Below are 13,730 nucleotides of genomic sequence, written 5' to 3' on the forward strand. Positions count from 1 at the left end.
TAATTAAGTGGAAGAGGCAGGATTTGAACTCCAAATCCCATGTCTGTTCCTTCACAATATGCTAATTGTTATTACATGGACACATTTTATTGTTATAGGGACAGGTTTGTTTTTGTGACACTCATCATCATTTTTAAAATTACTAAGTAAATTTCTACAAACTTTCTAGATCCTATCAAGGAGAACCAAATGCACTGCTCTGTCCCCTTCCCGAAATCAATCCTAGAGAAATTACAGGAGCCACAGGGAGTGAAGGTTCAAGAACCCAGCCATTCTGACGCCCAGACTCTGTGCATTCCCTGCCTCCCGACACCCACCTCCCACCATCAGACAGTAGACGCATTCCATACAGGCTTTTGACACTAATATTTTTATTCAATGATAAGAATTTTCTACTGTAGAGTCTGCTGAGGAATATTTCAGAACCTCTTTTTGTTATAGAACTAACTTGAATTTCAGAGCTGGCTTCACCCTTTACTAGATTTGTATTCTTGGGCAAGTTTCTTAACCTCTCTGAGCCTGCTTCCTTCTCTGTAAAATGGTGATAATAATACTCACCTGTTAAGATTATAAAGATTAATGTAATACATGAGAAATGCTTAGCATAGCACTCAAAATTTTAGCTAAGCAACTAGTGCTGGCAGAAACAGTACTACAATAGCAGCAGCAATAAACATTTTTTTTTACGGTAGAAATATATTAATAAAATTAACTAGAGGAAGGCTGCTTCTGCTAGTCCTATGGTTAGCTGACCATAAAGCAAGGCTCTGCATTCTAGATGTGCAAATTATGTACACTATTGCTATTCTATTCCTTTTGATTTATTCTTTCTTTTAACTTAACTAATCATGGAATAGCTTTTGATAGCTACATAATGATGTTATTAATATTGTCCAGATTCTGCATATAGTAAAAAGTCACTTACTCTGGAGGAGGCATTTTTGAGGGTTCCACATCCCGTAGGAACTCACACTGAAGAGCCTGCTCTGCAGTGCAGCGCTTACTAGGATCCAAGGCGAGCATGTAATCAAATAAGTCTAGTGCAGCTGCAGGAATACTGGCATGAGAGGATTATAAAAGTCATGCATGTTCTTAGACTCAAGCTTAATGTTGCTTTAGGAGCTTATTTTAAATATTAGCATTTTATAACATGTTTGTGATACTTTATTCCAGTAAGTTCCAAATATTCCTTAAAAGAAATATTTATTTTTACATAATTTTATAATTATTATTCTAAATAATTTGAAATTTGGCAAACAATAGTATATTTTACTGCTCTATGGGCAATTTGCTGTTTTAACATAAATTAAAAACTTAACAGAATAGTTTCCTACAACAAAGTAAAAAACTCAGTTCAAGTATCTTGTAAGTGGTTTCTTTAAAATTTTAAATGGTATTATTAAACTTCTTTCAGGTAAAGACTAAATCAAACACATAACTCCAAAGCACTGATTTCATAATGATGGTAAAATGGTAATTTGCATGTAGCAAAGGGAACTCAAAATTAAATGACATAGAAGAATTGTGATAGGTCGACCTTAGGTCAACAGAGGCTACAGTGACATTTAGAATTCTCAAGAAATAACTTAAAAAAAAAATCAATGCAATATGGATGTTTAAGCATCCCCTTCTTACAAAACAAATTCTTCTCTTAACTTTCGACGATATTGCTTCTTTGGTTTCATGGTGTTGAAATATGGTAGTTTGATTACATCAGGCCACACTGCAGGACATGGACTTCCACATATACGGCTGAACAACACACAAAAAGAAGTACATCAATATAAACTACACAGAAAAAAATCATACATACAACTGCTATACAAAACATCAACTCATTTTTAAATATACAAATGTTGAAGTCCTGATACAATGTATACTAGTTTCATTAAATATTTTAGTCATCCCAAATCAATTACTTGTTTTAAGAATTCAATTTATTTTCAGTGAATGCTTCTAACACTCCAAACAGTCCAATTCCTAGAAAGAAAACCTTCATATCTGCAAAATCAAATCTTAAAAACACAGGCAACATTCAAAATATGTTGAGCATATTTTGAACCAAAATTTAAAATTTTTATGCTAATAAACTGAGGAACTAGAGTTTAGTATATGTCTTTCTCTGGTTTTATAGGTACCTAATCATCACCTCTTATGAATATAATGAAGTTTGCAATGATAGCAGAAAAGATTTCCTACACTGAAGAAGCTAACTGAACTGTAGACTGCTGCTGAATTCGATCAACAGGAGGACCCTAAAAGTCACATTCCTGAAACATAGAAGTTCTTCGATTTCAGTAGTGCCTCTGATTGCAAGGTATTTAGAAATTTTAACTGCTTTACTCTCTATCTATATCTTGAAATCCCTCATTATTTTTATATTAATTAGTAAGTCTTTGTTATGGTAAACTGAAGAAATGCTATAACAAATAGCTCTAGCTGGTAAACATTTAAAACTAATGTTTTGATAATATGTAGATGAAAAATTGTTTAAATATGCTTGAGTATACTGAATCTCAAGAATAAATGTACATTTTTTTTAAGAAGATGTTGGGGTAGGAGTTTATTAATTAATTAATTTATTTTTGCTGTGTTGGGTTTTCGTTTCTGTGCGAGGGCTTTCTCTAGTTGTGGCAAGCGGGAGCCACTCTTCATTGCGGTGTGCGGGCCTCTCACTATCGCGGGCTCTCTTGTTGCAGAGCACAGGCTCCAGACGCGCAGGCTCAGTAGTTGTGGCTCACGGGCCTAGTTGCTCCTTGGCATGTGGGATCCTCCCAGACTGGGGCTCGAACCCGTGTCCCCTGCATTAGCAGGCAGATTCTCAACCACTGCGCCACCAGGGAAGCCCCATTTTATATAAAATTATCAGCTAGTCTTCATATAGGAAAAGAAAATGTCCATGCATCACTGACTAAAAGTAAAAATATTCCATATATACATAAATATAAATACATGCACCAATGTACATAAGCAAGTGACAACTAAAGTTGCCAGACATCCTTTAGCGGAGCTTAAGAAAACTATGTCAAAACCACTCTCTCATTTTTGTATACTACATAATATACCCAAGTAACTAGATGAATATAATCAATCCCTGGCAGATTTATGTGCACCATGACAGAAGTATAAAATATAATGGAATAAAGAAAATGAAAGATACTTTCAACTACAGAAATACAAGAAAACGTACTCAAGTTAGAGAAGAGGTGCAGAATTTTGCCTACAACTCAAAGGATAAGTAAACAATAGACAGGTGGAAAAGGGAATAAGAGAACTATGTTACTGGCAAAGATTAGTGCATAGGCAAAGTCACGGAAGTAGCAAAGTCTAAACATTTGTGGGAGGAAGACTAAGGAAATCAGTATAGGTGGAATTTAGGGCTAAGGGAGGTTTAGTTGGAAGCATTAGACAGGGGCCATACAATACAGTTTCAAGAGGCAGTCTGCCTAACTATAATGAAGACAGAGTTTGAAAACGAACTTTAGAACTGAATTCTGTCTGTGATATTGGTAAAATTGCATTGCTTAGAATCTGTTGCTCTTTTGTAAAATGGGGATTAATTTTACTTTGGACCTGTGAAATTAAATGAGCTAGCATCTGGCTCATTAATAGCCTTATAATAAAAATCAGTTTCATTACCTCTTAGCTAAACAGTTTTAATTATTTTATGTGTTCTGGGAAGATAGTTGAGTGGGAAAGTTATCTAACTGGTAGCAGCATACAGGACGAAATAGACATTCTAAGACAGGGAAAAGTTTTAGAAATTAGGGAAGCAGACATGACAGCAGTTGATAACTGCATATTGGCAAAATCAGTGCCTGATGGTCAATTAGCTATCCCCAAATCATTTACTGAAGACATTTTGAAATGCATCATATGCTAAATCCCTAAATATCTGAGGTCTGTTTTGAGAATCTATTTTGACTTACTGATTTATCTACTCTGGTGTCAATATCATATGATACCTTTACATTTTTCATAAGACTTACAGGACAAACCCCTCTATCTACTCATTCCTCTAATTATTCTTTTCAGTATTTCCTTACAGATGAATTGTAGAATCAATACTGTCACACTCCAAAAGTAAGAGAATCCTGTTGGGATTCCACTGCTGCTCTGAATTTATCAATTTAGAACGGATTGCTGTCTTTACAAAGCTTAATATTTCTATTTTTATACTTCCTTTGGTTTTATACAGGCATACCTCATTTTATTGTGCTTTGTAGATTTTTTTTTTTTCAAACTTCAGGTTTGTGGTAACCGTGTGTCAGAAAGTCTATTGGCGCCATTCTGCCAACAGCATTTACTCACTTTGTGTCTCTGTGTCACTTTCTGGTAATTCTCACAGTATTTCAAACCCTCCATCAGTCAAAAGACTACAACTTGCCAAAGACTCAAATGATGGTTAGTATTTTTAGCAATACAGTATTTTAAAATTAGGGTATACACACATAATGCTACTGCACACCTAATAGGCTACAGTATAGTGTAAACATAACTTTATATGCACTGGGAAACCAAAAAATGTGTGTCACTCACTTTATTTTGATATTTGCTTTATTGTGGTAGTCTACAACGAAACCTGCAATATTTCCAAGGTATACTTATAAATTTCTTCAATTAGATCTTGTATATTTCCTTTTATGGGTTTTAGTTTTTGCTTTTTGAATGTGTTCCTATCCCTATTATATTTCCTAAGCAATAACTAGAAGAGTTTTGTTATAGGAAATGGTTGAAATTTGACATAAAAAATTTAGATCGCCATCTGAGAGCCTATGGTTCCTAACATAGTTTTCTTTTAACAGTTGTTTCTTTGAGGCTTTCCAGGTTTATTATCATCACCTATAATCACAATTCATCTATATTTTTTCAAACATGTATTCCTTTTTATCATCATGGTATGCTACATTATGTGGCAATTTCCAAACAATGTTAAAATGCTAATCATGCCACACAATATTAGGTAATTTTGTTTGGTTTCTGATTTTAATGGGAGTACTTTCATTGTTTACCACTGGGAAAGATGATAACTTTTAGCTTGAGAAACACAACACATAGTAAAGATATTCACAGACACATACAAATTCACATATACCTCCTGCTTAGAAAGCATTGATTTATTCCTTTTGACTATGGGTTTTATTTTTGTGGCTTTTAAATTTTAAAAGGATACTTCTTTAGTTCTATCAGTTTGATTTTTAGAAACTCTATTACAATCATCACCTGCATTTTCTTCCCTGAGTTACTAATGTCATGAATTATAGTTATGACGTTAGTAAGAGATTTTCAAATTAAGAGATTTTAGAATATTTAGTCATCCATACGTTCAAAAGAGGAATACCACTTGAGCCTAATCAAAGTACTGTTATTTTAGTGTAATGCTGTATTCTACTTTTTAGTTGGTATACATCAGCAGTTTGCAAAAATGGGGTCCAAAGACCACTCAGTGTCCCCTAGACCCTTCAGGGGTCTGGAAGGTCAAAGGTATTATTAAGACATTATTTATACTTTTCAATGTGTTGACTTTGCACTGATGGTATTAAGCCAGTAGTGGGTAAAACTACTGGCACCTTAGCATGACTTGAGGCAGTGGCACCAGACTATTAGCAGTAGATACTCTTCACTACCACATAACCTCGGTGGGGAGAGAGGGGGAGAGTTTCACTTAAGAAGGCACTTGTTGAAGCAGTAAAAATTATTATTATTAAACCCTTATACTTGAGTACGTATCTTTTCAATATTCTTAGTAATGAAATAGAAAATACTCATAAAGCACTTCAGTTGTACAACAAAGTGATAGTTATCTTGAGAAGCACTTGTGCAATTATTTGAGTTGCAAGCTGAAGTAGGTGCTTTTTTCATGAACCACCATTTTTACCTGCAAAAACAACTAAAAAACTATGGTCATTCATACTTGGGTATTTGCCAGGCATTTTCTTAACCAGGAACAAAGTCAGCTTATTACTTCAAGGAAGACAACTGCAGCATTTACTGTCAATTATAAAATTCAAGCTTTCAGGAGAAAATCAGAATACTAGAAGACTTATATCTACACCATGAACTTGACAGCTTCAAAATAAATACCTAAAGGCTTTTCTGATGAGATTAGTGGTCATAACAAATACTATATAATGAAATGCTACACTTTAGAAGATTTGCTCAATTCAGTGATCCAATATTATCAAATGACCAATACATAATGTTATAAAATCATCACAGGTAAAAGATCTATTCAGAATGTAAGATAAACCAATGGATTTCAATATATTAGAGTACAAAATCTGTGGTTACAGACTGCACATTACAACTAACCTGTAAAAAGAACTGCCACTTACTGAAGTTTCAAGGAAGAATATGCACAATTATCTGAAAAGACTATTGAAAACAGCATATCACAGATGTTTATCCAGATGTTTAAGCCAGACATTAAATGATTTATAAAAATGTGAAACAATGCTATTCATTTCACCAACACTTATTTTAGTTTGGGAAATATAAACTTTTTACAATTAAAATGTTATGTTAATATATTGTTTTAAAATGAATTAATAAATATTTTTACTTCTCAGTTTTAAATTTCAATACATACAATCAACATAAACAAGCTCCTGGGATCTTTCACAATGTTTAAGAGTATAAAGAAGAGACTGAAAAGATTAAGAAGTACAAGTCTAAAGAAATTTTTATGCTAATGATTTATGAAGGTATACATGCTTCACTTTTGAAAATATGGGAACTGGGCTTCCCTGGTGGTGCAGTGGTTGAGAGTCCGTCTGCCGATGCAGAGGACACAGGTTTGTGCCCCAGTCCGGGAAGATCCCACATGCCGCGGAGCGGCTGGGCCCGTGAGCCATGGCCGCTGAGCCTGCGCGTTCAGAGCCTGTGTTCCGCAACGGGAGAGCCCACAACAGTGAGAGGCCCATGTATTGCAAAACAAAATAAATAAATTTTAAAAAATTAAAAATAAATAAATAAAATAAAATATGGGAACTTTCCTTCTTTTCCTATATTCTGGAACAACCAAAGCCTATGCCTTTAAAGTTGTAAAAATTTTACCTGTGTAACCTGAGGCTTTGTGTATGTGTGCAGGGAATTCTTCTCATTCCAAATCTACTTTTAATTTCTTCCATGATTGTTTTTTATTCCATAAGCAATACACATTGTGTGATATAAAGGTTCTTTCACTGGCTGCCAGAACACTTAAGAGTTAAAAGTGTTACTCTCATATAAAAACATTTTTGCTCCCATTCATCCCTTTTTTTGTCCCCACCTATGTTTTTCTCTCTCTTTGCCATTACTTTTAATTCATGCTACCTCTTATCACAAAATTTTTGTAATCTGCCTAACATATTTTCTGGAACCAGGTAAAGTACAAATAACTTGACCACTGTAGTGTAAAGCTCTTTAAGACAGATTCTCATTAGGATTACCATCCTTGATCCATTTATATGTACTTGTACAATGTAGACCCTAGAACTCATCATTCCTGAGGCTTTAGACTGGGGAAACATTCCAGCATTACCGCAAATAAGATGAGGGGAAGAAGTAAATATGTACTAGGAAACACATTAATTTTTACAATCCTAAGCACATTATTTGTCCTGTTTTACTTGTGAAGAAAGAAACTTATAGTATTATGGAACTTACCCTAAGTCACAAGAGCAGGAAGTAGCTGAGCTGGCATTAGAACCCAGGCCTGTAAGATCCCAAAGCCTGCCCCTTTCAATATACTCTGCCACCTCCTTCAAACCAAGGAGACGTGTCTCTTTTACCAGAAACGTCCTTTTTTTCTTCATGTTTTAAAAATAATTAATGCTATAAAATCAAAATTGAAGCATCTTTTTTGTATTATTATAAATATTTGATATCTTACCAAAACCCAAAGACGTTTTGAAACATATAAAGCAGAAAGTAAAACAGTCCCTTCCCTAACCCTCTCACAAGTCCATGTTCAGATTAACAATTCCAGACTCTTTTGATGTGTTTAATTTGTCTCACCCATGTGGGATCAAACCAAACACAGCCTTCTGTAAAACTGCTCTTTTCACGTGACAGTGTTGCTTTTGCATATCAACATGTCCAGATCTACCATTTCCTTTTTAGTAACTGTACAGAATGCCACTAACTGGATGGCTTGAGCTTTCTTTTTGTTTCCCATACGGTTCCCTAACTGACTTAACATGTCCATAAAATAATCCAAACACACTCATGCCTCAGGATCATGACTCTGCTGTTCACTCAGCTCTCTGCTCAGATGGTACTTATGGGAGAGACTTTCCCTGGCTCCATACACAGCGCTTCCTGCTATCATCTTCTATCCCCTGTGCTCATCACCACCTGATGTATTTTATTAATTTGTTTTCTCTGTCTCCCCCAACAAGAAAGCAGAAAAAGTTGTGTGCCAGTTACTAGACACTGGGGATACAATTCCCAACCTCCACTGTATCCTCAGGACTGGTAACAGGTACACAACCAGCAATCAATAAATACTATTCAATTAACTCCCTAATTTGAAATGTCTACTGTATTATATTCTAAGGTCCATACGAACTTTCTTTACTTCTGAATTTCCCATATAATTGCGCTAATTCATCTGTGTATCTTGTGCCAGTACAAATTGGTTTTAGTTACTAAAATTTTGATTTAACATATGATATGCCAAATTGTCCTTCTTTTTAAAGAATTTTCCTAGCTATTTTCAGGTTCAGGCCTCCAGATAAACATTAAAATCAACTGTTGTTTTAAAAAAGTCTTTTGAAATTCTCAATAGGACTATAATGACTAACATACGATGAACTACAATCTTAAAAAAAAAGGGGGCGCAGGCAGAACCCAGAGCACGCAGATCCAATAGTGTCTGGTTCAGGTTCTTCTCCCTAAGAATGGCGGCTTCCGCAGCGTCCTGGGTTTTACCCCACTCATCTTGAGAAGGCTTCCGCGCATCCTGGAGGAGGGCATGGCCACAGCACTGGTTTTGCATTTTCAAGAGACACTGGACGCCATCACACTTCTCCTTGGCCAACTGGCGAAAAAAGTGGCTCACACAGTCCAGAGTCACATTGCTGCTGCCGAAATAGAAGCCCAGAGAGAGCCGTGTGGCTGATAGGGTCTTGGTGCTCCAGCTGGGTGTCAGGCCTGTGCCTCTGAGGTGGGAGAGCCAAGTTCAGGACACTGGTCCACCAGAGACCTCCTGGCTCCACGTAATATCAAATGGCAAAAGCTCTCCCAGAGATCTCCATCTCAACGTTAAGACCCAGCTCCACTCAACAACCAGCAAGCTACAGGTGCTGGACACCCTATGCCAAACAACTAGCAGGATAGGAACACATCCCCACCCATTAGCAGAGAGGCTGCCTAAAATCATAATAAGGTCACAGACACCCCAAAACACACCACCGGATGTGGTCCTGCCCATCAGAAAGACAAGATCCAGCCTCATCCACCAGAACACAGATACTAGTCCCCTCCACCAGGAAGACTACACAACCCACTGAACCAACCTTAACCACTGGGGACAGACACCAGAAACAACAGGAACTGCGAACGTGCAGCCGGCGAAAAGGAGACTCCAAACACAGTAAGATAAGCAAAATGAGAGGACAGAGAAACACACAGCAGATGAAGGAGCAAGGTAAAAATCCACCAGACCTAACAAATGAAGAGGACATAGGCAGTCTACCTGAAAAAGAATTCAGAATAATGATAGTAAAGATGATCCAAAATCTTGGAAGTAGAATGGAGAAAATACAAGAAATGTTTAACAAGGACCTAGAAGAACTAAAGAGTAAACAAACAATGATGAACAACAAATAAATGAAATTAAAAATTCTCTAGAAGGCATCAGTAGCAGAATAACTGAGGAAGAAGAACGGATAAGTGACCTGGAAGATAAAATAGTGGCAATAACCACCGCAAAGCAGAATAAAGAAAAAAGAATGATAAGAATTGAAGACAGTCTCAGAGACCTCTGAGACATTAAACACACCAACATTCAAATTAGAGGGGTCCCAGAAGAAGAAGAGAAAAAGGGACTGAGAAAATATTTAAAGAGATTATAGTTGAAAACTTCCCTAATATGGGAAAGGAAATAGTTAATCAAGTCTAGGAAGCACAGAGAGTCCCATACAGGATAAATCTAAGGAGAAACACACCAAGACACATATTAATCAAACTGTCAATAATTAAATACAAAGAAAGGATATTAAAAGCAGCATGGGAAAAACAACAAATAACATACAAGGGAATCCCCAGAAGGTTAACAGCTGATCTTTCAGCAGAAACTGCAAGCCACAAGGGAGTGGCAGGACATATTTAAAGTAATGGAAGGGAAAAACCTACAACCAAGATTATTCTACCCAGCAAGGATCTCATTCAGATTCGACAGAGAAATTAATACCTTTACAGACAAGCAAAAGCTAAGAGAATTCAGCACCACCAAACCAGCTGTACAACAAATGCTAAAGGAACTTCTCTAGGGAGGAAACACAAGAGAAGGAAAAGACCTACAATAAAAAACCCAAAACAATTAAAAAAATGGTAACAGGATGATACATATCGATAATTACCTTAAATGTAAATAGATTAAATGCTCCCACCAAAAGACACAGACTGGCTGAATGGATGCAAAAACAAGACCCATATATATATACTATCTACAAGAGACCCACTTCAGACCTAGGGACACAAAGAGACTGAAAGTGAGGGGATGGAAAAAGATATTGCATGCAAATGGAAATCAAAAGAAAGCTGGAGTAGCAATTCTCATATCAGACAAAACAGACTTTAAAATAAAGACTATTACAAGAGACAAAAAAGAACACTACATAATGATCAAGGGATCAATCCAAGAATAAGATATAACAATTGTAAATATTTATGCACCCAACATAGGAGCACCTCAATACATAAGGCAAATGCTAACAGCCATAAAAGGGGAAATTGACAGTAACGCAATCACAGTAGGGGAGCGTAACACCCCACTTTCACCAATGGACAGATCATCCGAAATGAAAATAAATAAGGAAACACAAGCTTTAAATGATACATTAAACAAGATGGACTTAATGGATATTTATAGGACATTCCATCCAAAAACAACAGAATACACTTTCTTCTCAAGTGCTCATGGAACATTCTCCAGGATAGATCATATCTTGGGTCACAAATCAAGCCTTGGTAAATTTAAGAAAACTGAAATCGTATCAAGTATCTTTCCCAACCACAATGCTATGAGACTAGATATCAATTACAGGAAAAAAAATCTGTAAAAAATACAAACACATGGAGGCTAAACAATATACTACTTAATAACCAAGAGGTCACTGAAGGAATCAAAGAGGAAATCAAAAAATACCTAGAAACAAATGACAATGAAAACATAATGACCCAAAACCTATGGGATTCAGCAAAAGCAGTTCTAAGAGGGAAATTTATAGCAATACAATCCTACCTCAAGAAACAAGAAACATCTCAAAAAAACAACCTAACCTTACACCTAAAGCAATTAGAGAAAGAAGAACAAAAAACCCCAAAGTTAGCAAAAGGAAAGAAATCATAAAGATCAGATCAGAAATAAATGAAAAAGAAATGAAGGAAACAATAGCAAAGTCAATAAAATTAAAAGCTGGTTCTTTGAGAACACAAACAAAATTGATAAACCATTAGCCAGACTCATCAAGAAAAAAAGGGAGAAGACTCAAATCAATAGAATTAGAAATGAAAAAGGAGAAGTAACAACTGACACTGCAGAAATGAAAAGGATCATGAGAGATTACTAAGAGCAACTATATGCCAATAAAATGGACAACCTGGTAGGAATGGATACATTTTTAGAAAAGCACAACCTTTTGAAATGAACCAGGAGAAATAGAAAATAAGAACAGATCAATCACAAGCACTGAAATTGAAACTGTGATTTCAAACCTTCCAACAAACAAAAGCCCAGGACCAGATGGCTTCACAGGTGAATTCTATCAAACATTTAAAGAAGAGCTAACACCTATCCTTCTCAAACGCTTCCAAAATACAGAAGAGGGAGGAACACTCCCCAGCTCATTCTACGAGGCCACCATCACCCTGATACCACAACCAGACAAAGATGTCACAAAGAAAGAAAACTATAGGTCAATATCACTGATGAACATAGATGCAAAAATCCTCAACAAAATACTAGCAAGCAGAATCCAACAGCATATTAAAAGGATCATACACCATGATCAAGTGGGGTTTATCCCAGGAATGCAAGGATTCTTCAATATACGCAAATCAATCAGTGTAATACACCGCATTAACAAACTGAAGGATTAAAAACCATATGATCATCTCAGTAGATGGAGTAAAAGCTTTCGATAAAATTCAACACCCATTTATGATAAAAACTCTCCAGAAAGTAGGCATAGAGGGAACTTTCCTCAACATAATAAAGGCCATATACGACAAACCCACAGCCAACATCGTTCTCAATGGTGAAAAACTGAAACCATTTCCACTAAGATCAGGAATAAGACAAGGTTGCCCACTCTCACCACTATTATTCAACATAGTTTTGGAAGTTTTAGCCACAGCAATCAGAGAAGAAAAAGAAATAAAAGGTATCCAAATCAGAAAAGAAGTAAAACTGTCACTGTTTGCAGATGACATGATACTATACATAGAGAATCCTAAAGATGCTACCAGAAAACTACTAGAGCCAATCAATGAAGTTGGTAAAGTTGCAGGATACAAAACTAATGCACAGAAATCTCTTGCATTCCTATACACTGATGATGAAAAACCTGAAAGAGAAATTAAGGAAACACTCTCATTTACCACTGCAACAAAAAGAATAAAATACCTAGGAATAAACCGACCTAAGGAGACAAAAGACCTGTATGCAGAAAACTATAAGACACTGATGAAATAAATTAAAGATGACATAAACAGATGGAGAGATATACCGTGTTCTTGGATTGGAAGAATCAACATTGTGAAAATGACTATACTACCCAAAGCAATCTACAGATTCAATGCAATCCCTATCAAACTACCAACGGCATTTTTCACAGAACTAGAACAAAAAATTTCACAATTTGTATGGAAACACAAAAGACCCCGACTACCCAAAGCAATCTTGAGAAAGAAAAACGGAGCTGGAGGAATCAGGCTCCCTGACTTCAGACTACACCACAAAGCTACAGTAATCAAGACAGTATGGTACTGGCACAAAAACAGAAATATAGATCAACGGAACAGGATAGAAAGCCCAGAGATAAACCCACACACATAAGGTCACCTTATTTTTGACAAAGGAGGCAAGAATATACAATGGAGAAAAGACAGTCTCTTCAATAAGTGGTGCTGGGAACACTGGACAGCTACATGTAAAAGAATGAAATTAGAACATTCCCTAACACCATACACAAAAATAAACTCTAAATGGATTAAAGACCTAAAATGTAAGGCCAGACACTATCAAACTCTTAGAGGAAAACATAGGCAGAACACTCTATGACATACATCACAGCAAGATCCTTTTTGACCCACCTCCTAGAGAAAGAGAAATAAAAACAAAAATAAACAAACGAGACCTAATGAAACTTAAAAAGCTTTTGCACAGCAAAGGAAACCGTAAACAAGACGAAAAGACAACCCTCAGAATGGGAGAAAATATTTGCAAATGAAGCATCTGACGAAGGACTAATCTCCAAAATTTACAAGCAGCTCATGCAGCTCAATATAAAAAAAACAAACAA

General features: G+C 36.0%; 1 protein-coding gene across 3 annotated transcripts in view; it reads right to left on the bottom strand.

Annotated features, from left to right (window-relative positions):
• The window catches only part of CDK13 (cyclin dependent kinase 13), a 113,522-nt gene that overhangs the window by 14,290 nt on the left and 85,502 nt on the right, over positions 1 to 13,730 (bottom strand). For all 3 annotated transcript variants that reach the window (XM_060020215.1, XM_060020213.1, XM_060020216.1), the window contains exons 10-11: positions 1,636 to 1,752; positions 926 to 1,057 (exon numbers count right to left, since the gene is read on the bottom strand). In XM_060020215.1, the coding sequence (XP_059876198.1) occupies positions 926 to 1,057; positions 1,636 to 1,752 (249 nt within the window). The remainder of the gene's footprint in view (positions 1 to 925; positions 1,058 to 1,635; positions 1,753 to 13,730) is intronic.

This window comes from Delphinus delphis, chromosome 9 (genome assembly GCF_949987515.2).
Source record: "Delphinus delphis chromosome 9, mDelDel1.2, whole genome shotgun sequence".
In the NCBI taxonomy this organism is placed as follows: Eukaryota; Metazoa; Chordata; class Mammalia; order Artiodactyla; family Delphinidae; genus Delphinus; species Delphinus delphis.